The 17,788-nt window shown below is 41.1% G+C and overlaps 1 protein-coding gene across 1 annotated transcript in view; it reads left to right on the top strand.

Annotated features, from left to right (window-relative positions):
- The window catches only part of DCDC2 (doublecortin domain containing 2), a 123,088-nt gene that overhangs the window by 42,947 nt on the left and 62,353 nt on the right, over positions 1-17,788 (top strand). The window contains exon 7 of the mRNA XM_010980121.3: positions 4,343-4,505. Coding sequence (XP_010978423.3) covers positions 4,343-4,505 — 163 coding nt within the window. The remainder of the gene's footprint in view (positions 1-4,342; positions 4,506-17,788) is intronic.

Genomic DNA, 17,788 nt, shown 5'->3' with positions numbered 1-17,788 from the left:
CTGAGGAAAATAAAGTGTGGCCGGGCACTAATTAATATAAAATTCTCTGAGGCTGAGCTCTTCATGGTGGGCAGGAACCAGTAATACAGGGCAGAGGCAGGGGAGAAAGGGCATCCATGGAAGAGGAAAGGGTCACAAAGGCGCTTGGTAAAGAGCTTGACGTGTGAGGAGGGCGGAAGCAAGGCTGGAGGGAGTGGTCTGAGATGACACTGGAGAGGTAGGCAGGGACCGCAAGGAATTTGGATTCTATTCTTTATTGGGATAACATTTATGGGGTGAAAGAAGGGAGTGGTTATCACTTGAGATACATTTTGAAAAGATCTCTGGTTGTGGTGTGTACAGAGAAGTGGGTCAGGATGAGAACAGAAGCAGGAGGCAGTGGGATGGCTGGAGTCCAGGTGATGGTGCAGGCGACCCACCAGGAGGACAGGGGGAGACGGAATCTGTTCTAGCTCTTCCAGCCTATTGTAACTGTCTGTTGTCACTGATGGATGCATTCATCCAATAGCCATTTACTGAGCACATATTATGTCCTGGGCACTGTTTTAGTGCTTGTGGGGAAGGGGCAGCAGAGAGTTCAGAGAAAACTGTAAATGTATTAAGTCTGCATTCTGGAGGAGGAAAAAGACAAACAAATACACATTTGGTATTAACCAGGGATAAGCTTGAAGAAAAATACATCCGGATATGGGAAGAGAAAGTGAGAGAGGGTGCAGGATCCTCAGGGTGGTCGGGGGGCCTCTTTTAGGAGGTTACACTACAGCAGAGCGGAGTAACCCGTCAGGCACACAGTAGGGTCTCAGTAAACCTGTTATCGGATGTGTGAATGCCTGACTGTCAGCCGCACAGGGAGACCATTTCATGTCGGGAGTTCCAGAGTCACAAACTCAGTTTCTAATAGAAGGATCAATTTGCTCCTTTCCTTCAATTGATTGGTTCCCTGGAGAATGTACATGTCTTTAAGATCATTAACTGCTTGGTACTGAGTGGAGGTGAAGGGGTCTATGGGAGAGCTGGATTAAAACTTTAGGGACCACCCTCAAATCAGCAGGAAAGCATCCCTGAACTCGCGATGCAAATCAAAGGAGACACAGAGCTGGACTTTTAGGAATTCCTTTCTCCACACAGCTTTCTAGGAATTGCCGTATTGCATAATGAAAGGGGGTGTGGGTGGGGGCCTGATAGAATTTAGAAAAAAAAAGAGAGAGAAAGCTGCTAGTGTGCATAGGGGTACCCTGCTGTGTGTAAGTGATTGGTCAGCAGGGGCCCACCCTTGCGGTTGGGAGTGTGGGTAACGAGGGGTTTTGGGGCCCAAGAGGACCCTTTCAAAACAACCAGGGATGCCGTGTGCAAAGCAGGACAAGATCAGAAGTCATCCCTTACACAGACTTCTAGTGCTGGGAGAGTCACAGAAATGAGCACATCAAGAATAATTTTACATTGCGATTCTAGCCCTGAAAACAGAAGGAAGATGTAAGTGAATTGTTCGAAGTTCTATTAAGGTTGCAAAATAAACCCATCAGCAGGAGGCTGTTCTCTCGCTGTGGGGTCACACCACGCAGAATCCAAGCGCCCTCTAGTGGGAAAGACGTGAAATCAGGGAAGTATTTGAAAGTTAAAGCAAAGGCTGCATTAAATCGTCTTTAGTTGTTCTTACTACCATGCGGCTGATATATTTTGTTATCAAAAATTTACAGATTCAGATATTACAATTACTAAAGTTTTGGTTAAAAAAATATGATTATCCATGTGTCACAAAGTCACTGTGAAGCAAGATAAATTCTGAATGCTCCCCAAACCCCATTTTGCCTTTTGCAGAAACTGAGTCCAGTTTGGCCATCACCAGATACACAAGTGAGAGAGATGCCTGTCTGAGTCTGAGTCCCGTCTCCTGCTCAGAAGGAGATCGCTACCTGATTTCTGCCACTTTGGGATAAAGCCATAATCTGGTACTTCCAGGTGGCTTTTTAAGGAACCACACTATATAACAGCTGTTTCTAGTGCCTTGGGGAGTAGGAAGCCTCAGTGTAGTGGAAAAATCAGACCTGGGTAACCTTGAGAAAGTTAATTCCTTTATCTATAAAATAGTGATAATAATACATATCAAAAATTTGGTAAATACTTGTTTCATGGGTATTTAGTACATGAGGTACTCAGTAATACTGTTTTCTCAACTAGCATAGCTGTGGGAGATGGCAGAACTCCTCCATTCCCTGTGTTCCACAAATAGCAATGACTGTCTCTTCATGTACCTGAGTTATAAGTCACAGGTGGAAGGCTCAAAAAAGAAAGATCCCTCTCTATTCCTTTACCCTTCTCTCTTTCTACTAATTTATTTATTATCTCTAATTTATATGATTATGTAAATAAATATGAGTATATGTAATTTATATTAAATAATTTATGTTTGTATTAATTTATTACATATGTATTTTATATTTTTAGACACATCAACATGTTTTCTCTTTCAAGAAGAAAAGCATTTAAATTCCTTCCAGTCTACTAATTACAAAACAATTCTTCCCTTTCTCTCCGTTTAATTTAGTTCTTACTGACAAGGTGCCTGATGGTTAGTCTGTAATCGATGTTTGAGTGCCTGAGTGTCAGTTATCGAAGCCATGCCTTGTATAGTTATTGGAAGCAACTAGTCTTTCTTGATGCTCCGAAACCACCCTTTTGGGTGTCCCTCTCAGAAGTGTAGTGAATCGAACTTCCTGTATATTCAACAAGAGAGTTGGTTTTTAAAATTGTGTGAATCCTCAGGGACTTGAGTGGAGCTTCTGCGTCTCCCTTGTTAAGCCCCTTTAGTGACTAAGACTTTTCCCAGAGAGCTGAAAAAAACACTTATGCTGAAATCCAGAATTTCCCATTCTTTTTCATTTTAGTCCTCGAAAGATCAACAGCATCTCCGAACATTCTAGGAGGCTTGTTAGAAGGGTCGCTCCTCTCATTCAAGGCTTTGAAAGTTTTAAAATCTTGGGATGAATAGACTCTTTTGAAAATAGAAGTCCTGGTTGATGGTTCCTACTCAAAGGATGGTTTTGGAATCTCCACTAGAATCATATGAGCTGTTTCTCCTGCTGTTTTATGGTCTTTCAAGAAAGAATCATTGAAGAAAACGAAAGGAAAAAAACCAACTCTTGTTGCAGTTAATGCAATAATTAAATGGAAACTATGTTTAAATTGCAATTGGAATAGGAAATTAAATTATGCAAAAAATGTTATAGATTTGGACAAGTTTTCATACTGTTACTAAATCGATGCATAATTAATTTTCTTGTAGGCAATGACAAAATAGCATGAATAACTTCATTTGTAAGGCTGTGAATTTCTCTATTCATAATTGGATGATAGCTAAAACTATTTAAGTGCTTCTGGATGACTGAATATATAAATGTTTAAAACGAGCAGTTATAATAGGTTTCTAGGCAGATTTGTTTATTTAATATTACTATACTTATTTTCAGATATTAGCATAGTACAGATGTTGCATAAAGATTGCATTTGATATGGAGTGATTATGATTTTAAAGAAACGGATATTAACTCTCTGCTCTTGGAGGAATCACTCTGATAGTCATTGAACAAAAACCACATGCCAGGCACTGTACTAGTTACTTTATAAATGTTACCATTTCATCCTCATGATGGACCTAAAGGCAGGCACATTAACCCCATTCAGTTGATAAGGAAAGAGGCTCAAAGAAGGTAGGCGGTAGTCAGCCCAAATTCCCATTGGTGGTTAGTGGCAGGGCAGTGGCTCTGAGTCAGGTATTTTGGGTCTCTCAAACTTGCATTCTTTCTGCCACCTGCTGCCTCACACCTTACACACTCAGGTAAGTGTAGCACCTGAACACCCAAAGGCCAATGCTGTCTTGTCAAGAGGGCATTTCTTGCTGCAGCAAAGGCCAAGCAGCGGCTAAGGATCAGCACAGCTGTTCCCTGGTTACTTACAGCAGCCACACTGCAGTGGCTCCCCGGAGCTGTGCTGGGCCAGTGACAGGAGCCACTGAACTTAACCTCATCTTCGTACTGAGAAGTTCACTGTGCAGATGCAAGGTCTTCATTTCGGGAGGCACCTGGGAATCAGAAAGTATGGTCAACCTTTCCAGAAGGAATGGGGGGCATGTGGTCTTTTTTTCTTTTTCTTTTGTTGAGGTATAGTCAGTTTACAATGTTATGTCAATTCCTGGTGCACAGCATAACATGCAGTAGCAGAATCAGGGCGATAACCCTGTCTCCCACCCCTGCTCTGTTTACCCCTAGTTAAAGGCTTGTATCAAATCGTAATCATGCAGAGGGCTCATCAGCCAACGGTGAGGGTCTCATCTTTTGTCCTGTAGGGAAATGACCGCCAATCTAAGTCAACAGTCGGATCCAGTGACAACTCATCTCCTCAGCTCGCAAAGAGGAAAGGGAAAAAAGAAGACATGACTTCGGAAAAACCCATGAAAGGGAAGCAAAGTGTAAAGTTAAAGAATTCGCCACAAACAGTTCCAAACATTGGTAAGTTTGTTGTTATTATTATTATATTGTTATTATTGATTATCATTATCTTAGGGCTGTGATACAATTTTAATTTGTAAACAGATCCAGTTGCTTGCCTGGGCCCACAGAAGATACCCCTTATTTCATATATGAGGGTTTTCAAAGACTTTCTGTGCATGAGAGATGCTGCTGTTTTTCATGCTTAATTTCTATTTGTAATTAGAGATCGTGCTGCGAGGACATGTGTTTTGAGATAAAATATATCTTGAAGTGGTCTTATTAGAAAAGGTAGATTTTACCGTCCTGTGATCCTACCAAAAGTGCATTTTTACCAGCCACTATTAACATTGGTCTCTTTTATTTGTGTCTACAACCTTTGTCCACATTTATGACAAGTTACTTTTAGTCAGAGATCACTTTTCCCAAAAAGATGTTTCACTGATTTTACTCATATCCAAAAGAATACTAAACACACACACACACTGTACCAGTAAACATGTAACAAAATTAATTATATCTTGAATAACCAGGTGAGATGTGGTATAAAATAATTTTTAAAATGTTTGCATTCGTACAAGATTTCCAGGTAAAAATGTGAAAAACTAACGACGTGTGCCATCAGAATTGTGAATTTCCATCTCAGTTTTTTTTGTGAAGACAGGCTCTTTCTGGTTTTATTTTGAGCGTGTTCTCAGTGGGGCGGGCACATACAAGTGGAGTGGTGCAGTGGGCAGGAATGGCTGGCTGGCTGGGACATGGCCCACGGAGTGACTGCTTCTCCTTGCCCCTGGGACCCACTCACCCCCGCAGGAGGACTTGCTGGGTGGCCCTGGACAAGGATGAATGGGGTCAGATTTCAAGTTCATGGCCAGAGCTCCATCTTCCACCTGGGAGCTCCAGCTAACGTCACTGTCCACGTGAAGAGGCACATTAGAATTCTCGCTCACATGGGCTTCACAGCTGAGAAGAGGCAGGAACTTGTTGGAAGGTTAGAAGAAGTTACACAGGTGATGAAAGGGTCAGAAGAAAGTTCATTTGTCTTTTATTTTTTAGATTCTACATATGAGTGATATCATATGGTATTTTTCTTTCTCTTTCTGGCATACTTCACTTAGAATGACAATCTCCATGTCCATCCATGTTGCTGCAAATGACATTATTTTATTTCTTTTTATGGCTGAGTAGTGTTCCATTGTATAAATATACCACAACTTCTTTATCCAGTCATCTGTCGATGGACATTTAGGTTGTTTCCGTGTTTTGGCTATTGTATACAGAGCTGCTATGACATTGGGATGCATGTATCTTTTTCAGTTAGAATTCATAGAGGGTTTATTTTAATTAGTATATACTAGATTGTCTATGGACTATGTCTTACTAGTTTTTTTTTTTAACCCCAACAACTAGCACAGGTCTGACAGATGTGAGACACTGATAAAAACTGATGAATGAATGGCGGAAATTACAAAATGGATGTCTCTGTAACACTTTAAAACCCACTAAGAAACAGGACTCAAACTATTCATGAATTATTTTTGATTAAAGGCTTTTATAAAATGTTACTTGCTTATTTTCTGTGAGACTCTTTCTAGTTTATGAAAATCCCAACTCCCACTTCCAACGTATTTTTTAAAAGTCTTTAGATTTAGTAGTTGTCCCTCAGAAGAAAGGGGACCATCATCTTTTCAGGTTATCTCATTTGTAGAAACTTGGGAACACATGAGGCTGAACCAGTGTTTCTCTCCTTCCTAGGAAAGTAACCTTTATTAAAAAGTTGAATTTTCAGTATTTTTGCTTTTGCAGAAATTCACAAATAGTTTTCAATAAAAGTTGTATCGTGGAGGTGAAAATAACAAAAACATGTTGAACACTGAAACGAGTCCCATTTTTTAAAGTGCTAAGAACAGGCAGAAGCCCTCAGCTGTGCTGTGTCTTTAGAGAAACCTGCAGCTGTTTCTGTTAATTGCCCAAACTGAGTGTACATTTTGCAATGTAGTTTTATCATATGCTGATTATAGGTTTTTGACGGCTGTATCTCAGTGTTACATAGAACAACGGCTGGTATCTTTCATATGAGGGTTTGGGGAATTTTTTTCCCCAGTAGGAGGCTTATACCATTGATCTAGAAGCATATATAAGAGATTAGACGAAGCATTTTTTACCTTTTCATCTTGATAGAAAGAACATATGACCTGGAAAATGAATCTTGGCTTCCAAAAACAATGTTCCCAGGGAAAATGAAGAAAAGATTTTGCGTAGTTTATGAGATTAAATCGTCACTTGATAAGTTGAAGGATATTAGCTTAAATCCATACTTTTTCCTCCCCTCCTTTTTCAGTTTTATCAGGTAGAATTATTGAAAATTGAGCTATTTCTCCTTATCAGATCCCCCTCCAGATGCCTTTAGCTATAGACATTTTCTAGGTTATATAATCAAAAGTATCTTTCTTTATCGCTCCTCTTTCCTCTCTTTTTTTTTAACTTCTGCAACATCCATATTCATTTATTACTGCAGTTGCTTTTTGCTTTAATGACATCTATTTTAGTAATTAGAACCAAGTGTGTGATTTTGGATATTCATGTCTCCAGAAAGCTCTTATTCTTCAGAAAGGGAAAAGCTATAAGGACTTGAAGCAAAATGAAAGAGAAGGTGTGTAGTGAGTCAAGATAATGAGTCAAAAATGCAAGAATTTAATACTGTATTGAATATTTGAATGTTGCTAAGAGAATATATCTTTAAAGTTCTCATCACAAGGAAAAAAGCTAGACTTATTGTGGTGATCATTTCTCAATATGCACAAATATCAAATAAAAACTGCAAGAATTCGATTTTAGAGATGAAATGTAGTCTTTTTTTCTGCTTAAAAATATTTTAAATTTGGAACCAGGTAATCTACTCAATTTTATTTCAGAGTGTTAAATTTTAGAGTTAGGATGTGTATCTATGATGCCTTCATAACATATGTTAAATTGTGCAAATCTTTGATCTGGTATTCTTTACTGTTCTCACATTTATTAGGAAAAAGGGACTTTGTAGGCTGCCTTGATTTTTGTTATAATTACAACTGTGGTAATTCGTTTTGTCCTTTTCTCTTTGTTTTTAACTGCTCATATTTACTGATATTCTAATGGCTAATGCTTCATGAATGAGCAGTGCTGATATCAGTCTGTAGATGGCAACCTGGGTCTAATTTTATTTCTTTTTCTTTTTTCCTGTTTTCCTGACTAGGTTTCTCTCTGTAATAGTAAAGCTTAATAATTCAAGCAGAGCAGTGACATATTTCTTCAGGGAAACAAATCCCATTTTCTTTCGGTAGCCAAAATGCAAAATGAGATGGGTTGGTGATTGATGAAGTTGGGTATGAAATGCATGTTTAATGCTGCATTTAAATATCAGCTTAACTGACCAGCATTATGTTTTCCTTACACTTTCCACTTGAGCGGTGCCTTGACATAGGTTTCAGAGGCTGTTAACTAGCTACACTCTCTTCTCTGAGCAAAATTGTAATGATGATCACTTCCAAGTAGTGTTTTGGGGATTGGTTTTATTCACTGATATTTTAAATATTTTCTATGTGAAAAACTTAGTGTTTTTAGAACCCTTGGAACACAGGAAGTATGTGAGTTTAGGGCTTCTTAGAAATTTTGGAAAAGCCGTAGAGATAATAGCCTGGCCTATATTGCTATGGTTTACATGGTATTGATAATTAAAAATACTTTTTAAAAGTGTTAAAATATAAGCAAAATCAAGACTTGTTTTCTTCTGAAGGATGTGACTCTCCTCCTATTTGCATGGGTAGGTGGGCGTGTGCGTGCACACGTACGTGGACCAGTGCCCTGAACGCAGTTCCTGTCTTGTTCCCAGCATCGTTCGGTGACTGTTCCCCAGGAACCTGTGATGTTTAGACTCCCAGTGAATGATAGGGAGGGAGCAGGTGCAGTGCCAGGAAAGGATGTCTGAATACTGAGACCTTGCTGAGTGACTGCCCTTGGGCAGGCGTGCTCTTGGATTCTGTAATAGCTACTGCCTGCACGCGGTCTGCTGCGTCGCCCTGAGCTTGAGGCACTCCTGCAGTCCATCCTCAGAGTCAGATCCCGGGGCACTGAGACTTGAGCTTCTTTGCTTCAGCTTATGGATCTGCTTGGGCACTTGCCTGGTTCCCAGTCACAGGAGAGTCAAGATAAAAGAGGAAACATATTTTCCAAGTGTGCTCTCCCAAGTCTCACCTGCTAAGGGGTGTCATGTTTTGGACGGAAGTACATAAGAAGGGGCCAAGATGATTTCACAAAGCAGGGCACTGGTTGTGTTTAAGAAGCTGAGGAAGATGTATGATTCCTTGGTGTCTGCTGCCGCTGTACTGACTCTGTGACAGGGAAAATACAGGTCTCCATTCCTTTGTGGATCGGAACTTACCATGTCAGTGGCAATAGTACTGTGGGGTATGGGTCAAGTTTTGCTGTGATGAGTACTAGTGTGATAAAAATTTGTAAAATAAGCATTTTTCTGTGCCTCAGTGACCCTTGTTGGAATGACATATCGTATAACAAAAATCTAGTACAGCCAGGGATTTTAGTAATTTCTTGAAGTTTTATTGCAATTTGAATTCTATTAATAAATATTTGTTTAGGATCCAGGCATACTTCGGAGCGCTTGCAGGTTGGGCTCCAGACTACCACAATGAAACAGATGTCTCAATAAAGCAAACACGAATATTTTAGTTTCTCAGTGTAGATAAAAGTTACGTTTATACTCTACACTACGACATACATACCCTTTTAAGGGTGCAATAGCATTATGTCTAAAAATGTATATACCTTAATTAAAAAATATGTTGTTGGTAAAAAAAAAAAAGCTAACTATCATCTGACAATACAGGGTTGCCACTAACCTTCAATTTGTAAAAGTCGCAGTGTCTGTGAAGTGCAGTAAAACGAGGTCGGCCTGTGTAGACTTGGCTGTTCACTTTCAGCTGAGAGACTGAAAAATTAGAGGCTGGCTGAATACCAGTGAGATGTTTATCTCAGTTTGAGAGGAGTGAGATCCTAGCCCTTTTTAGAAAAGATTCTTTTCAAATCCTGCCTTCTTACTTTGTGCACTGGATGGAGAAGCACTCGATGCTGAGAGTGAGTGTGTGTGTGTGTGTGTGTGTGTCCCCATCCATTATGCCTACATTTGTTTTTTTTAATTGAAGTACAGTCTGTTACAATGTGTCAATTTCTGGTGTAGAGCACAATGTCCCAGTCATGCATATACGTACATATACTCATTGTCATATTCTTTTTCATTAAAGGTTATTACAAGGTATTGAATATAGTTCCCTGTGCTATACAGAAGAAACTTCTTAAAAAATCTATTTTTATATATAGTCATTATGCCTACATTTGTGGTGACAATTAAAATTAAGGGTGACAAATTCCAAACACTGAGTAACGGTACAATTCTGATACCCATGCTTTAGAGCATCTCAATTGTGAATTTTAACCTGACATTTCATAAGCTTCATCATCTACAAATCCTCAGAATTAGATAAACAGCATTTTTCCAGTTTTACAAATGGGGGAAAAAGAGGAGAAACCATTCTTTCCAGAGTCAAAGTGTTTACCGATGGCTAGTGATTTCTGGAAAATGCCATGCTGACATGTAGCTGGCTAAGAGGTGGACACCCCCGTGGGACTGTTCGGAGGGCACGGATGCTGGGAGTGCAGTGGGAGGAGTGAGGGCGGCTTTCATGCGTCTGGTCTTCGACGTGTCTTCTTTAGTGATGTGTGCTGATGTGTCACAGTCGACCCAGTAGCTTATCTGAGAGATTTTGAGGAGTTCCGTTTTCTCCTCTTCCATTCTTCCATTTTCCGTGTTCCCTTCGTAGATGGGGATGATTGATTTGAGCCTTTGCTTTTTTGTACGTGGTAGGAGTTAGTTATTACTAACCAAGTGATTTTCCTCTTCTGCAGTGTGGTATAATAATGCGTCTTTCCTCTTGTGTACACCAGACTGGGCTGAGTCCAAGTCTTCAGCATTCAGACCCACTTTTTTTCAGTATTTGGAAACCTTAAAGAAGGTGGATATTTTTGAGGTTGACCTTTAGTTTATTCATCAAATGGCCACATCCTATTTTTTTTAGTAGTTACTTCAATATCCAAGGACTTAAGCTCTTGTATCCCAAGTTCGTCAGTGAACCTGAATTTCCTTCCCCAAGTTTCATGAATCCTGGGACTTAGGAACCCACCCCCTTTCTGAGAACACCACTTCCATTTCCTCGATAAACGTTTACTGCACGCTTACTCTGTACCGCACTTTGCTAATCGCCAGGGCAACTCCATTTTCTCTCCTGTGTACTAATTGCTCAGCACGTCCACATTTTCCTCCAGGAGTCATAATTATATCTTTATCAAGAAATTCACCTGGAGAAGTTTTTGTAGAAGCAATTTCCTTCTCCATTTCAATGACCAGACTCCATTCAGCACCCATAAATGCCAAAATGTGCTTATGTTTTAAGCATCGACAGTTTCTTCCTGCTTGGTATTATGTCATCTCCTAGGGCTCTGAGTCAGTTTTGCCAACGTAGAAAGTAGCCACGCAGTAGCTGAGAACAAGGCCATTGCTGCTTAAATGCATTTAGTATGACGTCTGGAACGATTTCTAGTACCACTTGGTACGACGCAACGGGGGAGGGATGTTTCTCTCCCTCGTATAAACGCTGCAGCTCCTTTGTAGACTGTGGCTAGTTTTTATATGAACTCTATTTTTATTCTTCCCAGTTATCTTAATTGTTCTGGAGAGGAGATACACGCTTTACCGCAAATCACTATGCAGTGTGCTCGCCCAGTCGGGATAAAGATAAAGGGAAACTATGTAGAGAATACTTCTGAGCTTTGTAGGTTTAAAGCTCTCCATTTATTCTTATTTTGTGCAAGTAGGTGAGAATACCACATTGTTTCTGTGAAATTGGGCAAGGTTTCATTCCTTTAAAGGGCCTTTATAAAAGCCACTTTTCCCCGGGAGGTCAGTCAGCAGAGCTGACAGGCATCTTCTGCCCCTGCACACGTCTGTCACCTTTGGACTGATGGTAGCTGGCTTTCTCCCGGGCTGTGTTGTGCTTCATGGTCAGGGTGCCAGCACAGAGGGGGAGTCGCTTTATGGAGGGTGCTTGCGCCATAGGGAGAAACAAGAAGCCTCCTCCCAGATGGCCGAGGACAACTCCCACGGCCCTGGCTGGGCAGCCCGGCACCCTGCACGGCTTCCTGGCCCCTTGGGGTCACACGGAGCTTCGGGATGATTGTAAGGTGGAGGCTCATACCCAGCGAACCTACTGTCATTTCCTGAAGTGTCTGAAGATATCTTCAGCATACGCTCTTATTTAATTTTTAGTTTGGGTAGACATAGAATTCCTGGTTGGAAATACTTTTCACTGAGAATTTCAATATTACTATTACTTCACTACCATTTTACTTTCATTGTTACCATTAAGCAGTCTGATGCCATCCTCCTTCCTCTTAATTTCAGTTTCCCCAAAACTTTGCTTAATAGGTGAGGATCTGAGAGAAGGAGTTGGGTGCAAGTAGTTCATTTGGGAGGTGGTCCCAGAAAGCCTGGGCAGGTAAGTCATGGAAGCTAATAAAAGGGGTATTGAATCAAGTCCCCTGGGGGCAACTGAGGCTCTGTCTTGCTGGAACCTTCTGAGAGAGTGTATGAAACACATCTCAGCATTGCCCCATGCAGGGATGAGGAAGCTGGGACATCTGCCTGCCATTTCCTGTTCTTCATTAGTTGAGGGTTGTTCTTGGAACATTAACTCCCTGGTACTCTGGCCTGTCTCACACTCAGGCAGAACAAGCTTCTTTGGCCAGAGAAAGTTCTAGGGCAGAGACTCTGGACCTTGAGGTAGGAAGGCCTGGGAGTGTATGGGAACTGTCCACCAAAGCTTCCCTAGACCTTTGGGTTGGTCGACAAGGTTAAGGGCAGGGAATCAGAGGAGGATTTCCCAGAGGTAGGGTAATGGAGAAGGCCTCCTGTAGACAAGGAGGGAAACAGTGGTGGACCTGACAGTCTTTGACAGTGGGATAGAGAGGAGAGGACAGCTTTGAGAAATATGCAGGAGACAGATTAAGTATGACCTGAGATCACAAGGGAAGGTGGGAGACAGTAAGCAGGATCCAAGGGGACATTGAGTATTTGGCCTGGGTACCAAGGGAGATGGTTGGTGTCATTAACTTCCAGGAAATGTGCACAACAGGAGGGAAAGGCTGTACATGTTGACTTAAGGGACTTAAACGGCATCTAACGGAGGTAGACATGGATCAACTAGAAAGGGAAAGACTTCCTCTTGCAGGCGGAGATCTGGGGGTCATACAGGTGAGAGCTGAGGCCAAGGTGAAGGAGAGATGCCCAGGGAGGACTCATAGATTTAGAAGAAAAGGGCCAACCTTAACTCTTAAGGAGCAAGTACAGGAGGAGGACGTGAAGAAGTAGAAATGAAAAACCTTTGGTTAGCACTTACACCTCTATTTACCTTGCTTGTTTTATGGGACAAACACAGAAGGGTAAGTGGAAATCATATTCATAAGTGGAAATCATCATGTCCATTTTACAGATCCGAAGACTAAGGTGCAGGAAGGTTTAGTATCTTGCAGTCTTCAGCAAGCTGGAAGGCTTTTAATAAATGGCAGCTGTTTCTTTCCAGGGTATCACAGCATGTGAACTGAGGTCCTTTGTCCCTAAGTTCAGAGTTTTCCCCATGATTACAGACTTAATCAGACTTTATAGTTGCCTCCAGCCTAAGTGTGTTAGAGCAATGCTGTATATATTTTATATAAAGCTAAGACCAAACGCAAGGCACAGAACTCTGCATCGTATCGGTGTGGTGATCTTCCATACCTCGTCCCTAGGGCAGTGTTATAAACTTTGTGTGCACAGCACCTGGAAAAGTAAAAATGCATTAACGTCTCAGATCAAAAACAGAGGCAGAGTCATTCTGTAGAGTAATTGAACGGCAAAAAAAATAATAGCAAGAAAATGGATTTAAGCTGTACATAATGAGGGATTTGAAGAAAATGATGGTTCAGAATTCTAAAATTGCTTTTTTGTGCGAGGTGAAAATTTTGCGGTTGGGAAATGAATGACTAGTCCTCTACAACTGTAAAACTACCAAAAAGATCCAACTGAACAAATAGACAGTTCCCATGTCAGACTAGGCCAAGCATGTAATAGGAGCAAAAGGGAACAATGACTGTTTTTCTTAATTAAATAGAAGAATACCATCATCCAGCCCTCACTGGCATCAAAGTTCTTAATGATTCCATCTAGTTTTGGAATGAGTAGTGTGGGCTGTCATTGTCCTGGGAGACAAGAAGAGTAACCACTCAGGACAAATCTTAAAAGGGACTGGTAGTGGGAGGGTGTAGCTCAGGCGAAGAGCACCTGCTTAGCATACACGAGGTCCTGGGTTCAAGCCCCAGTACCCCCATTAAAAATAAATTAAAAAAAAAAAAGGAATCGGTAAGCACCATGACTGACACATGGTCCCCAGATTTTCTCCAGCATTTCCATCCTAGCATGTTTGAGATTCATTACATTTTCAATTTGGGGAGGTTTGCCAACTAAAGCAAGAGTTCCAGATCTAATTGCTACAGAACTTGATAGCATTTAGATGGATGAATTCACCCCTTAGGAAGTTTTTATTTTCTGAGCAAGCCCGAGACAGAAGGGACAAAGAAATAAAAAGTTTCTGTAGCAGGCAGACGGCTATAAGGCAGTTTTTCATTTGTGAGGCAGGCTTCCTGTCTCCTTTTCAGAAATTAGTTGGGCGAATCATCAAATTCTCTTTAGACTTTATTCCCAGGTTGACCCTGGGGTTATAATTTAGAAGCACGATGATGGTTATTTAGCTTTCTTATCATAATGGAACATTAATGAAAGTGAATGAGAAAACACTTTTATGAAGTAGAAAGTGCCTGAAGAGGCTAGTGGTTTATAGCAATATCTCTGTAAGGAGATATGAATTAGTTTGGAATGATCTCCATGTCTGAAATGAGGAACCTTAGTGCCTGGAATGAGGGAGCCTGGAGATGGGGAGGTGGGGGACCCCATTATTCATTCATACTGCCCCAAGCAGCTGCCTTCTTATGGCTCCCTTCCCTCTCCCTTCCAAGTCTCAGTCGCCATCCTAGTCTCAGGCTCAAAGCTGAAGAAGTCTGCAGAAAGACAAAGAAGCTAAAGAAAGTTAGTAGGCTTAGAAAGAACTAGAAGGAGAGAGACGAAGAGAAGGGTCAGCTGAGCAGACAAAATCATTTCTTCTAAAACCATTAAAAAAACTAAGAATAACCTTGAGCATCCATTCTCTTTCACTCCAGCTAGTTTCTAGGTTAACCTCCTGGCTCTACCTTGTTCCATTGCATTTTATCGTCAGCATGATGAGTCCTTTCCTTGGAGGAGAGGCATAAAAATGAGGAAAAAATGTGGTTTTCTTCTCATGAAGATTAAAATTGAGTTGGGGACTCAAAAGCGCCTTTAGGTCAAGGTAGGATATGTCAGGTGGCAGAATGGGGTCCCCGTAAAAGACTCTGAGGGCAGGGGAGAGAGGATAAATCTGACTTTGGGAATTGATATTTGAGAGAGGAAGTTCTGGCCAGATAAGTTGGGGGCGGGGGGAGGAAAACCAGGACTGAATTCAGCATTTAAATCTCTAATGCATTTTAAACCCAGAGTAGTCAAATGTTAAGCAATCCTCCAAATTGGGATGGAGATTTAATTTTACATAAGCAAGAAGGGGAGCAATTCCACGAATTTGTTCATTGGACAATTGGAGAACTGCTGTAATTTTTTGTTTGTTTGTTTGGTGGTGGGGGCTTTTCCTTGATGGTTTAATCTTATAATGTTATTTTTATATCCTTGCTCAGATTAACTCAGAAGTTCCTGTGTACTCTTCTCAAAAATCATTATGGTGACTGAACATCACTGTTTCTGCTAAAGGACATTTGCCCATAAGAGCAACAAAAATTGTGACTTTTCCTTAAAGTGACCAACAGACTTTCATTTTTCATTATTCTGTGTCCCTAACTAAGAAAGGCCCTTAACATATTCTCATCAGTCTCCTTATGGATGTGACATTGGAATTTGTTCCCAGACTCAACCACTTTTCTTAGATGAAGGGTTCTATTTTTGACTTAAAATTTCTACCTTGATTTCTCACAGGCTTCCTACACACACACACATTAAAAAAATCATTCTCCAAGCCCTGAATTGTCTCTGTATCCTTAGTTTCCTTCACATAGTCCCTGTCTCAGAGGACCACAGAGGCGGAAACTCGGGAGCGATGTGTGTTGGTGGGCAGGGATCAGAGGAGGAGTTTACAGTTTCTGCCGGCTTGAGGTGGTATTCAGGACACCCCTAGTCCTTCCTCCTTCCTTCTGACCCCCTCTACATCACCCCATTCCATCATTTTAATCTTGTTAACTTTAGAGTCAGCCTAGACTTGTGCATGTCCCTCATCCTCCACACTCAGGGCTAATTTGCACTGATTTCACCTTCCGAGAGTCTCTTGGATCTGGTCCTCCTTGCCTGGTCCATCTGGATTTAAACTCCGTATTTTTCATGCAGACTCCAGGCTTCTAGGTCTCCTGAGCTCCCTCCCAGGCTACCCTTCATAGCTCTACTGGCAGTGTCCTAAATCTGCAAAACTGCTCTAGTGAAATCCCTTCAGGAGCTTCTCACTTTCATGGCCTTTCTTACCAACCAACCTCATCTTCCACCACCAGCTTCTTGCATGCATATTGGGCATACAGAACTTCCCAGAGTTTTCTTAATTCCATGAGCCATTACCATGTCCTTTGCATGTGCCTAGAATACCCTCCCAATTCCCGTCAACTTCTCTGTAAGACTCACTGTGGCATCATCCCTTCTATAAAATTGGTCCCAACATCCTCAGCCTTGAGCCTTTGCTCACTCTACCTCTGACAGCAGGACACGACTTTACCATAGTGCGTGTTACATCACAGTAGAACCATTTCTTCTCATGCCCTTCTCCACTGGCCCATGGACAATTTGTGAGCCAGGACTTCTTATCATTGGCTTGTCCATCTTTGTGGGCCCACCATCTGGGTAGCTCTCTGTAAAATGTAATGAGAGAATGACTGCATTTTTCCAAACATTGTACTTTTTTTTTTTTTTTTTTTTGCTGTGCTTTTATTTGAATTTAGGCACTGCAATTTTTTATGGTGATATTTAAAAATTGGAATTAGCTTGATTAGATCAGATTTGCTAATCAAACATCTCCCAGGGGCACAGAGATTCAGCAAATCTCTGCCTGCCACAGAGTTCAGGCAAAGTAGATACACATCCTTGTAAGTGGAGGCATTTTATTTAAATTTAGGGAAAGGTGATAGATTAGGGAAAAGACTTGCTTACTTGACTTAAGAAATCAGTATTAAAGCTGAGGTGCAATATATGGCTTTATGTGGGGAAAACTGAAAAATTAATCTCGTTATAATTTAATAAAAAAAAAATCATCGTGGTCAGATGGCCCCTGAATTGGTGCAGTGTGCTGCCGAGATAACAGCTTTAAGAAGATAGCACTAAAAAACGGAGGCTATTAAAACCAAACTGAGTTGATGAATTTTCCTCAGTTTATAATGTGAAATCATTCTTTGTGTAGTGCTGTCGACACGATATCGGATTTTCCATTAATAGAGGATTTAAAAGCCACTTTGGATTAGAGATTATTTACATTTCTGATTTCCCACGTTAAATGGCAGGGCTTTAACTTTAAATCCGCTCCCCTCCCCTCAACAAAATTTTACGAAGGCTCAGTCTTCAGCTTCCTGATGAATCCCTCTCCTGTTCACACACTCAGGCTGCTTACTCTCCTCTGTTTACTTTTTCTTGAGCTCTGTTCTCTTAAGCTCCACGCAGCAGAAATATCTGAATTTTTGGAGCTCCTTTTCTTCACTTGAGCATCCTGCTATCCGCCAGAAGAGTGAGTGGCTACACAGACATATGATGCTGGGCATGGTTTTGAGTATAAACTTTTTGCTGACACATAACATGTATATAGAAGAGTGCTCAAGTCATAAGTAGACATCTTGTGGGATCTTCTAAATTGGGTAGACCTACATAACCAGCAGCCAGATCAAGGAACAGAACTTTACCAGCGCGAGATGTTTTTCACCCCGACACCAAATGTGTGGTGTCTTTTCCACAGGGTTTCTCCAACTCACCAACACCGACGAGGTGTCACACAATTCAGTTCAGTTCTGACTCTGCCTGCCCGGAATTAGCACCAGACTCTGTAGGTTTAAGGGATCAG

The sequence above is a fragment of the Camelus dromedarius genome, chromosome 19 (genome assembly GCF_036321535.1).
Source record: "Camelus dromedarius isolate mCamDro1 chromosome 19, mCamDro1.pat, whole genome shotgun sequence".
In the NCBI taxonomy this organism is placed as follows: Eukaryota; Metazoa; Chordata; class Mammalia; order Artiodactyla; family Camelidae; genus Camelus; species Camelus dromedarius.
Note: the sequence above shows the minus strand (reverse complement) of the source record. Positions and strands in the feature narration are given on the sequence as shown.